This window comes from Nomascus leucogenys, chromosome 12, assembly GCF_006542625.1.
Source record: "Nomascus leucogenys isolate Asia chromosome 12, Asia_NLE_v1, whole genome shotgun sequence".
Taxonomy (NCBI): Eukaryota; Metazoa; Chordata; class Mammalia; order Primates; family Hylobatidae; genus Nomascus; species Nomascus leucogenys.
In genome coordinates this window covers 45,476,285-45,492,736 of record NC_044392.1, presented here as the reverse complement: position 1 = coordinate 45,492,736, position 16,452 = coordinate 45,476,285, and the positions used below count along the sequence as shown (strand labels likewise).

Sequence of the window (16,452 nt, the reverse complement as noted above, 5' to 3'; positions counted from 1 at the left end):
GCTATGCAATATGGCAAAACCTCAGAGTGAGACCCAATCTCTAATAAATAAATAACTTGAACAAAATAACTGCTAAATGTACACTAGAAACCTGTCGCCCAAGCTGGAGTGCAGTGGCACGATCTCGACTCACTGCAAGCTCCGCCTCCTGGGTTCACACCATTCTCCTGCCTCAGCCTCCCGAGTAGTTGGGACTACAGGCACCCGCCATCACGCCCAGCTAATTTTTTGAATTTTTAGTAGAGACGGGGTTTCACCGTGTTAGCCAGGATGGTCTCGATCTCCTGACCTCGTGATCCACCCGCCTCGGCCTCCCAAAGTGCTGGGATTACAGGTGTGAGCCACCGCATCCGGCCTAGAAACCATATTCCTGATGATAATTTAAAAGATCTAACTAAATGGAAAGATACTCCATGTTCATTGATTGGAGTATTCAATAATAAGATGGCAGTTATTCCCATATTGACCTATAGATTCAATGCAATCATTATCAAAATTTCAGCAGGTTTTTTGCAAAACTGGAAAACTGACCAAGCACGGTGGTCCATGCTTGTAATCTCAGCACCCTGGGAGGCCGGGGTGGGCAGATCACTTGAGCCTAGGAGTTTGAGACCAGCCTGGGCAACATGGAGAAGCCTAGGCTCTACAACAAATACAAAAATTAGCCAGGTATGGTAGTGGTGTGCGCCTGTAGTTCCACCTACTTGGGAGGCTGAGGCAGGAGGATCACTTGAACCCCAGAGGTTGAGGTTTCAGTGAGCCGTGATCATATCACTGCTCATCCTCAGCTGCAGAGTAAGACCCTGTCTCAAAAAACAAAAAGGAAATAAAAAAGGGAAACTGACCTAAAGTTTATGCTTTTATTAGTATTATTTTGAGACAGGGTCTCACTCTGTTACCCAGGCTGGAGTGTAAGGCCACATTACAGCCTCGACCTTCTGGACTCAATCCTCCCACCTCAGCTCCATGAGTGGTTAGGACTACAGGCACACACCACCACACGTGGCTAATTTTGATTTTTTTTTTTTTTTTAATAAAGATGGGATCTCACTATGTTGCCCAGGCTGGTCTCAAACTCCTGGACTCAAGTGATCCACCTGTCTCAGCATCCCAAATTTCTGGGCGTATAGGCGTGAATGACTTTGGCCAGGCTATAACCCCATCGTCTGTTTCTGGGAAGACCGAATGCAACCAAACACAATGCTACCTTCAAGAGACAAATCTAAAATTGCAAGTAAAAATTCAAAAGAGGGCCGGGTGTGGTGGTGCACGCCAGCACTTTGGGAGGCCGAGGCAGGTGGATCACCTGAGGTCAGGAGTTTGAGACCAGCCTGAGTAATATAGTGAAACCCCGTCTCTACTAAATACAAAAGCATCAGCCGGGCATAGTGGCGGGCACCTGTAATCCCAGCTACTTGGGAGGCTGAGGCTGCAGTGAGCCGAGATCGCACCACTGCACTCCAGCCCGGTGACAGTGTGAGACTCCGTCTCAAAAAAAAAAGTAAGGATATAAAAGATTGAGTAGCATGATTAACACTTGTCCTAATGGAAGTATTTTTAAAAAATTGAATCCCCAAACAACTTTTTTTTGGTAGAAGTTCTTTTACATTCACATAATATGCTTTATTTTTAATAGCCTAACTACAGTTATCCTTTTCTTTAACCCGGGAAGACAGAAAAGAGAGCAACTTAAGTTGCCTAAAGCTGAACTTGGACATCACCAAACCTCTAGAAAGGCAGAAGATTATGAAATAATGCTTTAATAAACATATTATTAATTTAATAAGCATCTGTTGTTCTACAAAGTAAAAAATACATCAGGTCATTATTGTTGACCCTTAAACAATAACGTTTTTGGACTGCATGGGTCCACTTATTCACATTTTTTTTTTTAAAGGGTCTCGCTCTGTTGCCCAGGCACGAGTGCAGTGGCATGATCTCGGCTCACTGTAACCTCTGGAACCTCGGTTCAAGCTATCCTCCTGACTCAGCCTCCCTAGTAGCTGGGCTTAAACAGGTGCACACCACCATGCCCGGCTAATTTTTGAATTTATAGCAGAGACGGGGTGTCACCATACTGGCCAGGCTGTTCTCAAACTCCTGACCTCAGGTGATCTGCTCACTTTGGCCTTCCAAAGTGCTGGGATTACAGGTGTGAGCCACGGAGCCCGGCCTCGCAGATCTTTTTCAATAGAAGTTATACGGAGTGGACCTGCCTTTCTGGCCTCACCTTCCACCTATCAAATCCCAAAACTTCTGAATGTACTTTCTTTTGAAGCATATAAAGAACCTGTTCAAAATTGACTGACAATGGACCATAAGCCAACTCAATATATTTCAAAGAATTTAAATCATACAACCATGTACTCTGATTCTAATGCAATTTAAACTAGAAACCAGTAACAAAAAGAGAAGTAGAAACTCCTCACATGTCTGGAAATTAAAACATACTTTTCTGATGTGCCCATTGGTCAGGAAAAAAAATCAGAATGGAAATGAGAAAGTAATTCAAATTGAATGATTGTGAAATTACTAAACACAAAATTAAAAATTTTGTATGTTGACAATACTGGCTGGCAGGGCACAGTGACTCAGGCCTGTAATCCCAGCACTTTGGGAGGCTGAGGCAGGAGGATTGCTTGAGCCCAGGACTTCAAGACCAGCCTGGGCACCATGGTGAAACCTCATCTCTACCAAAAATGCAAAAATTGACCAGGCACGTGGCTCACATCTGTAATCCCAGCACTTTGGGAGGCCAAAGCGGGCAGATCACCTGAGGTCAGGAGTTAAAGACCAGCCTGACCAACATGGCAAAATCCTGTCTCTGCTAAAAAATACAAAAATTAGTCGGGTGTGGTGGCAGGCGCCTGTAATCCCAGCTACTCAGGAGGCTGAGGCAGGGAAATTGCTTGAACCCAGGAGGCAGAGGTTGCAGTGAGCTGAGATCACGCCACTGCACTCCAGCCTGGGTGACAGAGTGAGACTCAGTCTCAAAAAAAAAAAAAACAAAAAAACCCAAAATCAGCTGGATTCATGATGGCACATGCCTGTAGTCCCAGCTACTTGCGGGAGCTGAGGTGGGAGGATGGCTTGAGCCCAAGAGGTCGAAGTTGCAGTGAGCTGTTTGTACCACTGCACTCCAACTTGAGTAACAAAGTGAGATCTTATCTCAAAAAATATAAAACATTAAATGAAAAATTAAATATTTAAAAATATTAAAATTGGCCAGTTGCGGTGGCTCACGCCTGTAATCCCAGCACTTTGGGAGGCTGAGGCTGGCAGATCACGAGTTCAGGAATTCGAGACCAGCCTGGCCAACATAGTGAAACCCTGTCTCTACTAAGAATACACAAATTAGCTGGGCGTGGTGGCGCATGCCTGGGCGACAGGATGAGACTCCAGCTAATTTTGTATTCTTAGTAGAGAGGGGGTTTTGTCATGTTGGCCAGGCTGGTCTCGAACTCCTGACCTCAGGTGATCCACCCACGTCAGCCTCCCAAAGTGCTGGGATTACAGGCATGAGCTACTATGCCAAACCCAGATCCAATATTTTAAAAGGATAATCAACATAAATGAGTTTGGGATAATTTTAGGAACGCAAGATAAATCAGAAGATGTAATGTATTCATTAGTGCAACAAAGGAATGATAAAATAATGTAATTATCTTAGTATGGAGAAAGCTGTAAAAAGCATTCAAATCTATTTATGACCAAAATTCTTAGCAAAACAGGAATACAGAACTTCCTTAAGATGTCAGAGTACCTACAGAAACTTTTCAGCCCACATCATACTTAGAAGTGAAATGGTAGCTGTGCACAGTGCTTCACACCTGTAATCCCAACACTTTCGGAGGCCAAGGTGGGCAGATCGCTTGAGCTTAGGAGCTCAGGAGTTTGAGACCAGCCTGGGCAAGACGGTGAAACCCCATATGTACAAAAAACACAAAAATTAGCCGGGTGTTGGTGGTCCATGCCTGTAATTGCAGCTATGCAGGAGGCTGAGGTGGGAGGATCGCTTCAGCCCAAGAGGTTGAGGCTGCGGTCAGCCGAGATTGCACCACTGCACACCAGCCTGGGCAAGAGAGTGAGACCCTGTCTCAAAATAAATAAGACTAAATAAATATGGAATTACAAAGAGCTCAGAACAGACAAGAGTCTAAGATTTTATTTTTTATTTTCAGACGGAGTCGATCTGTCGCCCAGTTTGGAGTGCAGTGGTGCTATCTCAGTTCACTGCACTCTCCACCTCCCGGGTTCAAGCGATTCTCCTGCCTCAGCCTCCGGATTAGGTGGGATTACAGGCACCCAACACCATGTTCAGCTAATTTTTGTATTTTTAGTAGAGACGGGTTTCACTATGTTGGCCAAGTTGGTCTAAACTCTTGACCTCAAGTGGTCCGCCGACCTCGGTCTCCCAGACTGCTGGGATTACAGGCTTGAGCCACCGCGCCTCGCCACTTTTTAAATTATTTATTTATTTATTTATTTTTTTGAGACAGGGTCTCGCTGTGTCGCCCAGATAGGAGTGCAGTGGTGCAATCATAGGTCACTGTAGCCTCGAATTCTTGGGCCCAAGCTCCTCCCACCTCAGCCTCCAGTTGGGACTACAGATGTGAGTCACCTGGATAACTTTTTGAAAAATTATTTTATAGGGAGTTGGGGGGGGTGTCTCACTATGTTGCCCAGTCTGGAATTTCTGGACTCAAGCGATCCTCCTGCCTCAGCCTCCCAAAACCTGGGAATGCAGGCATGAGGCTTAGTGCCCTGCCAATATTTGCTTTATTTTTCTAAATATACACAAGGATGTTAATCATAGCACCTAACAGCCCTAAACAATCCCAAAAGCTATTATCAGCAGAATATATTCATTCTTTAGATCAGTGGTGGTGTATTCATACAATGGACTATTCCGCAGCGATGAAAAATATATATGCAAAAATATAAATTGCATAAACCATATTGAGCAAAAGGCAGACGCCAATACTCTATTTACATAAGGTGTTACATACACAGACACAGATAAATATATGTAAATGATAGAGATGATAGCTAGGCCAGTCCACAAGGTATTAGTCGTGGTCCGCGTGACTTCTGAAGAGATGACGGGGCATGGGAGGCTTTAGGGGAGCTTCCGCTTTTTCTGGCAAGGTCTTCTTTTTGCCCGGGGAGCTATCAGCCAGCGGAGAGATCTGTGAGAAGAGATAAGACCTCAAAGGAAGTAGGAGGCAGAGCCTTCCGCGGCCCGCGCCGCGGCGGCCCCAAGTCAGCGGCGGAGACGGCGCCCATCCCGCTCCAACACGGGGCAGGAGCAACGGCGTGGCCCCTGGAGCCCCGCCCCTCGCAGGCAACCACAGAGAAGCCGGACTGGGCCACGTCTAGGAAGAGGCAGGAAAGCATCGGCGCATCGTTTTTCCAATGGGAAAGGATGTGTTTGCGGACCAATAGGTGGCCGAGAATGACACCCGCCCACGCGCCTGCCAAGCCAATCGGCTAGGAGCAGCGAGCGGCGGGGCTGGGGCGCTGCGGCCCCGTGGAGCCGCGCAGTATGGCGGGCGGGGCCCGGAGGTGCTCACACCGCAGTTGGGACATTTTGCCGGTTTTGTGGGTGCGCACTGGTGGAACCAGCAGGTGAGGTCGGCCGGCAACTGCCCCCGAGGAGCCTTTCGGGATCTGCACTCGCGACGTTCAGCTGGCGCACCTGGTCCTCTCTGCTTCCCCAGGATGCTGCGCTGGGCTGAGCGACCAATGCCAAGGAGCCCCCGGGAGAGCTGTGCCCGACGTCTTGCATCGTAAGGAGACCTACACACTGCGACTCATCCTCATGGATCTGAAGGGTGAGGTGGTGGCAGGGTCAGCCCGTGTTTCCCTTCTGCGTGCCTAGTCTTTGCGCTGCCGTTATCTTCAAGATCCTCCCACCTTACCGAGCTCCAAGACCTGAGATGAGGAGCTGAGCACAACATGCCAACACTCGAGGGGCCCACGACAGTTGCTCAAGAGCCATCTAGGGAATAGGCTGCTAGGCCCTGGAGACAGTGAGGACTTGAACTACAGCACTCCTGTCGGACCCCTGGATGTGGTTTTTCCCCCCGGTCCCACAGCTAATGACTAAGGGGGGAACGGAAAGATGGAATCTAGATTCTCCTAGGCCAAGGTTTTCCCCCCAACTAGTGTATATCCCAGAAAGCTTGGAAGAGCCAAGTGCTGGAGAGATGGTGACAGCAGGTTGTCAGGTCATCAGAGGAAGGTTAGCTAGAGGGGCAGCGTGCCCAGGCTTTGACCTAACATTGTCTGTTATTTCTGTACAGGTAGTTTGAGCTCCCTATAAGAGGAAGGTGGACTCTACGGGGACAAACAGTTGGATGCTGCAATAGCATGGTGTGTAATTGATGTATGGATAAGGGTGGGGATCGTGTATGTACGCAGAACGCTGGATAACTCTGATCAGAGTGCAGTTTCTTTGATCAATCTCCAATCTTTCAGGCAGGGGAAGCTCACCACACACAAAGAGGAACTCTATCCCAAGAACCCTTATCTCCAGGACTTTCTGAGTGCAGAGGTGAGGGCCTCTGCCCTGAACTTTTTAACCCAGTGCTACAACCCGAGGGTCTCCATAGGGGCAGGTAAAAGGGGATTTTAATCATTTTAAATGTCTTAGAATGATATTTTTGGAAAAAGCACTTCTTTTCCTAAGGACTGCGACTCGGTGAACAGAAAGGAGGCTATGTGGTGTGGCCAGCCAACTCAAGGAGGATGAAGCAACCTTTGCCTCTAAACTGCCTGGAACTAAATGTAGATTTTTCTCACCCCCCCAGGGAGTGCTGAGTAGTGACGGTGTTTGGAGGGTCAAATCCATTCCCAATGGCAAAGGTGAGACTTCTCCAGTTACTGATGCATGGGGGTCTGGGTAGAACAGAAACGTGGAGAAAGGTACATTTCCTCTGCTTGTCTTCAGGTTCCCCACCACTCACCACTGCTACAACTCCAAAACCACTTATCCCTACAGAGGCCAGCATCAGGGTCTGGTCAAACTTCCTCAGAGTCCATCTCCATCCCCGGAGCATCTGTATGATTCAGAAGTACAACCACGATGGGTATGGGGACCCCAGAGGCTGTGAGGCAAGAAACGTGGGTCCCCATCAATGCAGGATGAGGCTCTTGGGGCCATCTTCCCTGCCCTTCCCCAGGACAAGAAGTTGAGGGAAGAGATGTAAGTCTTGGATCGTGTTTACTTGTGGCAGGGAAGCAGGTCAGCTGGAGGCTTTTGGCCAAGGGGAAAGTGTCCTAAAGGAACCCAAGTACCAGGAAGAGCTGGAGGACAGGCGGCACTTCTGCGTGGAGGAATGTGACTACTTGCAGGTAGCGACGTGGAAACGTGCACTCCAGGGTGGAAGCTCTTCTCATCCTGCTAACTATCTTTCATCACTCACCTCCGCCCAGGGCTTCCAGATCCTGTGTGACCTGCATGATGGCTTCTCTGGGGTAGGCGCGAAGGCAGCAGAGCTGCTACAAGATGAATATTCAGGGTGGGGAATAATAACGTGGGGCCTGCTACCTGGTCCCTACCATCGTGGGGTGAGTGGAACTTAGAGAAGTAAACAGTCACACGGTGGGGAGGGAGAAATGAGAATCCCAGTGGGAGAGTTCCTTAATGCAAACTACTCTTTCTTCACCAGGAGGCCCAGAGAAACATCTATCGTCTATTAAACACAGCTTTTGGTCTCGTGCACCTGACTGCTCACAGCTCTCTCGTCTGCCCCTTGTCCTTGGGTGGGAGCCTGGGCCTGCGACCTGAGCCACCTGTCAACTTCCCTTACCTGCATTATGATGTAAGTCTCGGTGCTCTTGTTCTGACTGCAGCAGGCTACAGGGCCTCCTCATACTCCCAGTCAGCCGCTGTCTGTTACTGGCTCTGTTCCTGAGGCCCGAGCTTGAACTCAGCTGTGATGTGGCCTCTCCTATCACACTGTCCTATGCTTGTCCAGCCTGGGGCCAAACATACCCCTGCTTCGTCCCCTGGATCTTTCTGGTGTTAATATTCTGCCTCCACACATTCTTTTCCAGGCCTGAGGCCAAGTGCCCCTCTTGGTGTCTTCTTACAGGCCACTCTGCCCTTCCACTGCAGTGCCATCCTGGCTACAGCCCTGGACACAGTCACTGTTCCTTATCGCCTTTGCTCCTCTCCAGTTTCCATGGTTCATCTGGCTGACATGCTGAGCTTCTGTGGGAAAAAGGTATGAAGCTTTGTGAGGGGTTAGGTCAGTGCTGAGAAAATGTCCTATAACGTGTTCTCTTCCTTCTCTTTAGGTGGTGACAGCAGGAGCAATCATCCCTTTCCCCTTGGCTCCAGGCCAGTCCCTTCCTGATTCCCTGATGCAGTTTGGAGGAGCCGCCCCATGGACCCCACTGTCTGCATGTGGGGAGCCTTCTGGAACACGTTGCTTTGCCCAGTCAGTGGTGCTGAGGGGTATAGACAGAGCATGCCACACGAGGTGAGAGCTGTTGGTCCTTAGGAGTCCTTGTCAGATTTTTGTTTCATATCCTTTTCCCCCTAATTTCTCTGGGGCATTCTAATGATGTTGTTCCCTCCCCACCCCTTAAAAAGGAAAAAAAGAAAAAAAAAAGGGGGGCTCTGAATACCTTGATCCAGCTGATGGCCTGATAACATAAGAATTCTTAGTTTCTTATTCATGCTGCCACAGACTAATAGTGGTTTGGGCTTTGTTCTGGCAGCCAGCTCACCCTGGGGACACCTCCACCCTCCGCCCTTCATGCATGTACCACTGGGGAAGAAGTCTTGGCTCAGTATTTACAACAGCAGCAGCCTGGAGTCATGAGGTCAGTGTAAGGGTTGCTCCTGCCCTTCTTGCCAACCACAACCCTCCCTTGACTTCTTACGCACTTAGTGGCTGTTCTCTGCCCCCACAGTTCTTCCCATCTGCTGCTGACTCCCTGCAGGGTGGCTCCTCCTTACCCCCACCTCTTCTCAAGCTGCAGTCCACCGGGTATGGTTCTGGATGGTTCCCCCAAGGGAGCAGGTAGGTAGGAGGTGAAGAAAACTGAGGTTTCAAGTATGGGAGAGTTTTTACTATCTCCATTCCTGGATTAAAAGTGCGAAAAAGTCCACAGTTAAACATTCCTTTATTCACCCTATGGCTCCCAAGAAAAGCATTCTTCCTTTGGAGTACTGGTGTACTAAGGGGACAATACACCAAATTTGTTGAGTTTACAATCAAGTCTACTAAGGTTGGACTTCCTTATCAGTTTGGCAGAGTCCCAGGGCAGAATAATCATCCATCTACAGGTCTCTGTTTCCTCTCCCTCCACAGCAGTGGAGAGCGTCCCAGTGTTTGGGGCACTGTGTTCCTCTTCGTCCCTGCACCAGACCCTGGAAGCCTTGGCCAGAGACCTCACCAAACTCGACTTGCGGCGCTGGGCCAGCTTCATGGATGCTGGAGTGGAGCACGATGATGTAGCAGAGCTGCTGCAGGAGCTACAAAGTCTGGCCCAGTGCTACCAGGATGGTGACAGCCTCGTGGACTAAAGTTCCCAGTGTGGGAGAAAGGAGCTAGTTTGCAATAAAAACAGCTGGATGCAGGAGCCCAGTGTCTTCGTGCAGAGGAGCTCAATGTCGCGGGACTAGCTACACCAACATATGCACTTTTTACATTTAGAAACACTGCGATTAGACCACAGAACAATAAATATGTGCCATCAGACCAAAAAAAAGTAGAGAACGGAGCTGAACTCCACTCTTGATGCTATTTACAGAGGAGATCTGTAAAGTCTTCATAAAAGACCTTGAATGATGCCTAGGATGGCAGAGCCCCTGGGTCCTACTCCATCCTCCAGCCTTTGTCCTGGTCCTGGGCTCCTGCTCTCCAGATCTGTAAACTGGGCTCAAGGACTGTACAAGCGGAGTACAACTACCCGCCTCCCCAGTGCCAGGGCGCCTGTTGGGTTTGGTCCTGTGTAGATGATTCCCAGAGTCTCATTCATCCAGCTCCTCTTCAGACAGAAGGTCCCCATGGTCAGACAGCTGGTCTGCATTGCTGGTACTGGTTGCATCGTCCTCATCCTCAGAGCTGGCTTCACAGGCAGTGTGGAAGAGCTGCATGAGTTCTCGAAAACGGTGGGAAACCTAAGAAAGGAGGAGGGCTGTATTCACTGATCTTTTTTTTGTTTTTGAGATGGAGTCTGTCTCTGTCGCCGAGGCTGGAGTGCAGTGGCACTGTGTCGGCTCACTGCAACCTCCGTCTCCTGGGTTCAAGCAATTCTCCTGCCTCAGCCTCCAGAGTAGCTGGGATTACAGGCGCCCACCACCACGCCCGGCTAGTTTTTATATTTTTAGTAGAGATGGGGTTTCACCATGTTGGCTAGGCTGGTCTCAAACTCCTGACCTCAGGTGATCCACCCACCTTGGCCTCCCAAAGTGCTGGGATTACAGGAGTGAACCACTGCGCGCAGCCTCACTGATGCTTTATAACAATGTTAACATTTATGAAGCACTATATACTGATTTGAAAAGTCTTTTGTTTATTCCGCACAGCAAGGTTGGGAGAGCTACGTCATTATAGATAAGGAAACTCAAGAGGCTAAATGTTTTGCCCAAAGTCACACACCTCCTAAAAACAAAACTGGAATGGAAACTGGGGCTTCCACTGTAAAATCCTGTCCAGGTGCAGTATCTCACCTGTAATCCCAGCACTTTGGGAGGCTGAGGCAGGTGGATAACCTGAGGTCAGGAGTTCAAGACTAGCCTTACCAACATGGTGAAACCTCGTGTCTACTAAAAATAAATAAATTAGCCTGGCATGGTGGTGGGCACCTGTAATCCCAGCTACTTTGGGAGAGGCTGAGGCAGGAGAATCACTTGAACCTGGGAGGTGGAGGTTGTAGTGAGCTGAGATCGTGCCACTGCACTCCAGCCTAGGCGCCAAGAGTGAAACTGCGTCTAAAATAAATAAATAAAAAAAATTTAAAAAATCCTCAAAATCTAGTGTCCTTTCTCTTCTAGAACCACTACCACCCTGATGAGTCAAGCCCTTCCTTAGATCAGACCTTTACAATAACCACTTAGTGTCTTGGATGTGAAAACTCCTTCTTTGGACTTTCTGTCTCTTAGTTGGCCACCTTGACCTCTTTTTGCCAGGTCTTCACCCCAACCCCCACCTACCTCAGCAGGGGTCTTATTTCCCAGCTGCTGGGAGATGATGCTGAAGGTCTGTGGCTGTGCCCCTTGCTCCTGGCACATGGTGAGAATCACACGGTCAGCTTCCCTGTAACCCAGGTATCATGATTAACCCTAGGGAGCCACACGGATGTGGTCTATGCTCTTTTCCAAACACACGTCATCCACCCTTACCTACCTTGTCCACAGGACAACCTTTTCCCCAGTGGAGCTGACCTTGCTGTTGTTGGCACACACTGTAGCTTCTGTGGCCTTTGGCTGCTGCTCCCCCTCTGGACCCTTGCCCTGTGTTCCACTGTCTTTAGCCAAACCCCCTCTAGGGGCTTTGGGAGAAGTCTCTGAGGTGTCAATTCCTGATGGAGATTCATGGACAGGGCACATCCTGTCTCTTGTCTTCACCCTAGCTCTGCTTGAGGGCAGCCATCTCTCTTGAGTGTCTGGTTTCCCGGACACATGTCTTCTCCCTGCATCTCTGGTCTTTGAGGAAACAGGACTCAGGAAGGAAGCAGGGGGTTCCACGGTACCAGGCAATTTCTCAGTTTCTGATGCATCCCAGACCAGCATCAAAGCCTCTGACTCACTCACTGCCTTTTGGCCCTCCCTCTCTTTCTGAAGTCTGGGGGATGCCTTGGGGCAGGAGAGAACCTCAGGCCCAACATGGTTTCTTTTAACAGTGTACAGTACAGCTCCAGTTTTGGGGGGAAATTGAGGAGTCTCTGGTGAATGAGGTGGTGGGCCATCCAGGAGGAGCCGTTCTGTAAGAGTCACTTCTCGAGGGGATGGCAAAGTGCCCCCCACTGCCAATCCTGCTTAGGAGGAAAATAAGGATCTCAGGGTACTGTCAGGATCAAGATGCACCTAAGCACGAGAAATTACCTGTGGCCAGGTACTGTGCAAAAATTCTAATAAAAAAGAGGGCTGGGCATGGTGGCTCACACCTATAATGTCTGCACTTTGGGAAGCCAAAGTGGTGGGACTGCTAGGAGTTTGAGACTAGCCTGGGCAATATGGTGAGACCCCATCTCTACAAGAAAATATAAATAATAAAAGAGTTGGGTGGAGGTGGGGGGTATAATGTCACTTATGCAAAGATATAAAGTCCTACTGCCAAAGCTGAGAATGGCTCAGTCTTTAGGAAGTAGATTATAGTAGATTTGGAGATAGGGGAAAGGGTTTTTGGAATAAAACACAAGACAATGTTGAATTGCGTGAAATTTGTGGCATTCTTAATTCTGCAAGAGGAGTGAGGCCATACGATAGAAAAAGCCTGAACAGCAGAAGGGCTTCCTATGGGAAAAGAGGTGGTATATCCATCCCTGAAAAGGCTATTTATCCAGGCTCATGGAGGTTCCTGTCTGGAGTATAGGAGAACGAGACTGAGGAACAGAAGGGCTGGGTTGGCAGATCACTCACCTGAAACAGGCATCTCTCCCTTTCTGGTGGTCCTGACAGTCCTGCTCTGGGTGGCCTCAGTGCTCTCCCGCTCCTCTGGGGCTTCCTCTTCCATCACATCCTTGCCCTGCCCAGCTTCCTTAGCACCAGGCATAGGACTAGCCTCTCGGTGGGGGCTGCTGCCCACCACCTCATGGGGCTCCTTGCTCTTGTAGGATTTGCTGTCACAGACCTGCAGGGATGGTCTTCCGATTCAAGGGTGTTCTGACTGCCTACGTCTTTGGTTGGGGCCCACCAAAGGAAGAAGCCCTGCCTGATGCTCACCAAGTCAACCCACATGCATGTCTGCTCCAACAATTTTGTTGACAGAGTTTCAACTGGGTGCAGTGGTACATGCCTATAAACCTAGTTACTTGGGAGGCTAAGGCGTGAGTATCACTTGAGCTCAAGGGTTCAAGATCAGCCTGGGCAACATAGTGAGACTCCGTCTCAAATGACAAACAAAAAGAAAAGAGACAGGGTCTCAGATGACACAGATGATCTTGCCCAGGCTGGAGTGCAGTGGCTGTTTACACAGGCATGACCATGGCTGGTACACTATAGCCTCAGACTCCTGGGCTCAAGTGATCTTCCCCCCTGAGCCTCCTGAGTGCCCTGTTGCCCAGCTACTCCTCCAAGGATTTCATTTTTTTTTTTTTTAAACACGGTCTCACTCTGTCACCCAGGCTGGAGCTCAATGGTATCATCATGGCTCACTGCAACCTCTGCCTCCCTGCTCCAAGGATTTTAAATGGCCCCGAGTAGAGTATTGGATTCCACAACTCCTTCTCTCACCAAGAACTGTGTTTTTCCTGCCAACCAACTCCATTCTAGAGAACCAGGATTACTTGTAGAGACTATTTTCATGACAGAGGTTTATTTCATTTTCTAATATCTGAGGGAAATATTTTAACTGGTATTTTGTTTTTCCAATTCCAAAAGCTTTACTCACAGAATTCTCTTTAAAAAACAAAATCTATCATGTATTTCTAGCAGATTCCATTTATTTTGCATATGTACACATATGTGTGTACTGAATGTTATTTATATATGTGCCTTTTTAGGAATTCAATAATGTACAATTCTTGGTAGCAAACAATGCCCCCAGCAGCTCTGACACCCTCGGGACCAGTACCCTTGATACTTTCCTCACCTTGCTGCTACAGTGGCTACAGCTCCGCCTTTTGCTCTTCTTCAGCTTGGAATCTGGACCTCCTTCATGGCAGGAGCAGGCACAGTCCTTGGCCCCATCTGGCCACTCAGTCTCCTAGGAGATACTTGGGCTTGATTAGCTGCCACTTTTTTTGTTTTTTTTTTTTTTGAGACAGAGTCTCGCTCTGTGGCCCAGGCTGGGTTGCAGTGGCACGATGTCAGCTCACCACAACCTCTGCCTCCCGGGTTCAAGGGATTCTCCTGCCTCAGCCTCCTGAGTAATTGGGATTACAGGCATGCGCCACCACGCCTGGCTAATTTTTGTGTTTTTAGTAGAGACAGGGTTTCACCACGTTGGTCAGGGGGGTCTCGAACTCCTCACCTCTTGATCTGCCCTCCCTCAGCCTCCCAAAGTGCTAGGATTACAGGCATGAGCCACTGTGCCTGGCCATATTTTTGGTACCAAGAGAGGAAGCTAAAGTTGTGAGCCATATGAACACAACACAGCCCACCCTCTCCCCATGCTTTGCTTTTTTTTCAGATAGGGTCTGGCTCTGTCACCCAGGCTGGGGTGCAGTGTCACATTCATGGCTCACTGCAACCTCTGCCTCCTGGGCTCAAGTGATTTTCCCACCTCAGCCTCCCAAGTAGCTGGGACTGCGCACTACCACGCCTAATTTTTTTTTTTTTGAGATGGAGTCTTGCTCTTTCTCCCAGGCTGCAGTGCGGTGGCGTGATCTCAGCTTAGTGCAACCTCCGCTCCCCGGGATCAAGTGATTCCCGTGTCTCGGCCTCCCGAGTAGCTGGGATTACAGGCGCATGCCACCAAGCCCGTCTAATTTTTTTTGTATTTTCAGTGAGATGGGATTTCGCCATGTTGACCAGGCTGGTTTCGAACTCCTGACCTCAAGTAATCCGCCAGCCTTGGCCTTGCAAAGTGCTGGGATTAGACGTGTAAGCCACAGCACCTAGCCTATGGCTAATTTTTGTATTTTTAGTAGAGATAGGAATTCGCGATGTTACTCTGGCTGGTCTTGAACTCCTGTCCTCAAGCAATCCACCCACCTTGACCTCCCAAAATGCTGGGATTACAGGCGTGAGCCACCACGCCCAGACCCCTTCCTCTTTTATGTATCAACTCCTCACACTGCCTCGGGAAATCAATAGCCCAAACTAGATTAAGGCCTATTATGAATCCCTGAAACAATCCCTAAATGACCTAAAGACTGACATATCCCAATTGCCCCAGATGTTTCAAGAAATATTTAAGTCAGACATAATCTGAGGCAAAGTCACTGGAGAGCTCCATCATGAGATACAATGTCTTTGTTTCTGTCTCTCTGTGCCTTCAGCTCTCCCATCTCTTCCAATCCCCTTGAGAGAGAACTTTGCACGCACCCACGGAAAGCCCACTCAATGATACTGTTTAATAAACCCAAGACATAAGTATCATTATCATCCCAATTTATGATGAAGAAACTGAAACAAAGAGATGTTAAATAAGTTTCCCAAGGTCATACAGCTACTAAGAAGCAGTTTCTCCCCAGAAAAGAGAAAAAACACTTGGTCAGGAAACATGAATTAAAAAAAAAAATGTATATACTGCTTGAAGAGCAGTGACAACCCGTAGACTCCACAGCTGGCTTACCTGAGGAGTTCATATCCTAGCACGGCCACTTACTAAATATGACCCTGACAACAGCCTCTCTGCACTTCATTTATGTCTTCTGTAAAATGCAAACAAGAGCAATCTCTCCATAGGATTACTGTGAGAATTAAATGTGTCAATAATCCATTAAAATACTTCCCAGAATGCCTGACACTTTGTAATACAACTAAGTATTAGCTGCTATCATTATTATTAATATGGGGAATCTTGGTTCTACTTTCTTTTTTTAACAACAAGCTCATCCTCAATTGGCTCTATTTTCTCACATGAGCAAAACTGAAAAAGTTGAATTAAGGGTAATAACTCTGAGCTAGACAGAAAAGGGGAATAAATAAATCCTTCTAACTAGGGAATCCTGGGGCCCCTGCAACAACTGCAGTTTTCCCAAAGGCTCTGCATGTCTGTATCAGCCTGATCTTTGGTTTGTTCTCTGTGATTGTCTCAGATCCTAGAGCCTTTGAACTAGAAACCTTGGGCCATAGTAAGCCAGATAAATGTTTAGTGGGAAGATGCAAGGCTTGATTCATGAAACATAGATACTTTTCAGTAACTTGGCATACCTTATCATGATTTTAGGCCAGGCATAGTGGCTCACACTTGTAATCCCAGCACTTTGGGAGGCCGAGGCGGGTGGATCACTTGAGGTAAGAAGTTTGAGACCAGCCTGGCCAACATGGTGAAAACCCATCTCTACTAAAAATACAAAAATTTTCTGGGCGTGGTGGCTGGCACCTGTCTGTAATTCCAGCTACTTGAGAGGCTGAGGTGGGAGAACCGCTTGAATCTGGGAGGTGGAGGTTGCAGTGAGCCAAGATTATGCCACTGTACTCTAGTTTGGGTAACAGAGCAAGATTCTGTCTCAAAAACAAACAAACAAAAAAAGAAAATACCTTATCATGATTTTGGACCCCAATCTCTTTTTTTCTCTTGTTCTTTGAGGCTGTGGGTATCTTGGGAGGCTCCTCCTCTTCTTCCACATCAGGCAGGGCCACTTCTTCAAAGCCATCAAACT

General features: G+C 48.2%; 2 protein-coding genes across 15 annotated transcripts in view; one reads left to right on the top strand and one right to left on the bottom strand.

Annotated features, from left to right (window-relative positions):
* The first annotated feature begins 5,627 nt into the window (after positions 1 to 5,627).
* Positions 5,628 to 9,597, top strand: LOC100598194 (protein misato homolog 1-like). Of its 11 annotated transcripts, XM_030824280.1 has the most exons (12): positions 5,628 to 5,789; positions 5,907 to 6,032; positions 6,306 to 6,375; positions 6,481 to 6,867; positions 6,953 to 7,091; positions 7,239 to 7,572; positions 7,674 to 7,826; positions 8,100 to 8,231; positions 8,305 to 8,489; positions 8,731 to 8,835; positions 8,926 to 9,035; positions 9,327 to 9,597. In XM_030824280.1, the coding sequence occupies exons 5-12, from the start codon at positions 7,066 to 7,068 to the stop codon at positions 9,539 to 9,541; spliced, it is 1,260 nt and encodes a 419-aa protein (XP_030680140.1). In that variant the 5' UTR covers positions 5,628 to 5,789; positions 5,907 to 6,032; positions 6,306 to 6,375; positions 6,481 to 6,867; positions 6,953 to 7,065; the 3' UTR covers positions 9,542 to 9,597. The 11 variants fall into 11 exon arrangements, with proteins under 11 accessions (XP_030680140.1, XP_030680142.1, XP_030680141.1 ...); XM_030824282.1 differs by lacking the exon at positions 5,907 to 6,032; XM_030824281.1 differs by lacking the exon at positions 5,628 to 5,789 and having other exon boundaries at positions 6,011 to 6,230.
* Positions 9,120 to 16,452, bottom strand: part of GON4L (gon-4 like) — a 112,029-nt gene continuing 104,696 nt past the window's right edge. For 3 of the 4 annotated variants that reach the window (XM_030824261.1, XM_030824262.1, XM_030824263.1), the window contains exons 27-32: positions 16,331 to 16,450; positions 13,773 to 13,886; positions 12,602 to 12,812; positions 11,367 to 11,994; positions 11,174 to 11,276; positions 9,120 to 10,138 (exon numbers count right to left, since the gene is read on the bottom strand). In XM_030824261.1, the coding sequence (XP_030680121.1) occupies positions 9,989 to 10,138; positions 11,174 to 11,276; positions 11,367 to 11,994; positions 12,602 to 12,812; positions 13,773 to 13,886; positions 16,331 to 16,450 (1,326 nt within the window). In that variant the 3' untranslated portion in view covers positions 9,120 to 9,988. The remainder of the gene's footprint in view (positions 10,139 to 11,173; positions 11,277 to 11,366; positions 11,995 to 12,601; positions 12,813 to 13,772; positions 13,887 to 16,330; positions 16,451 to 16,452) is intronic. The other variant, XM_030824264.1, reaches the window with a different exon arrangement.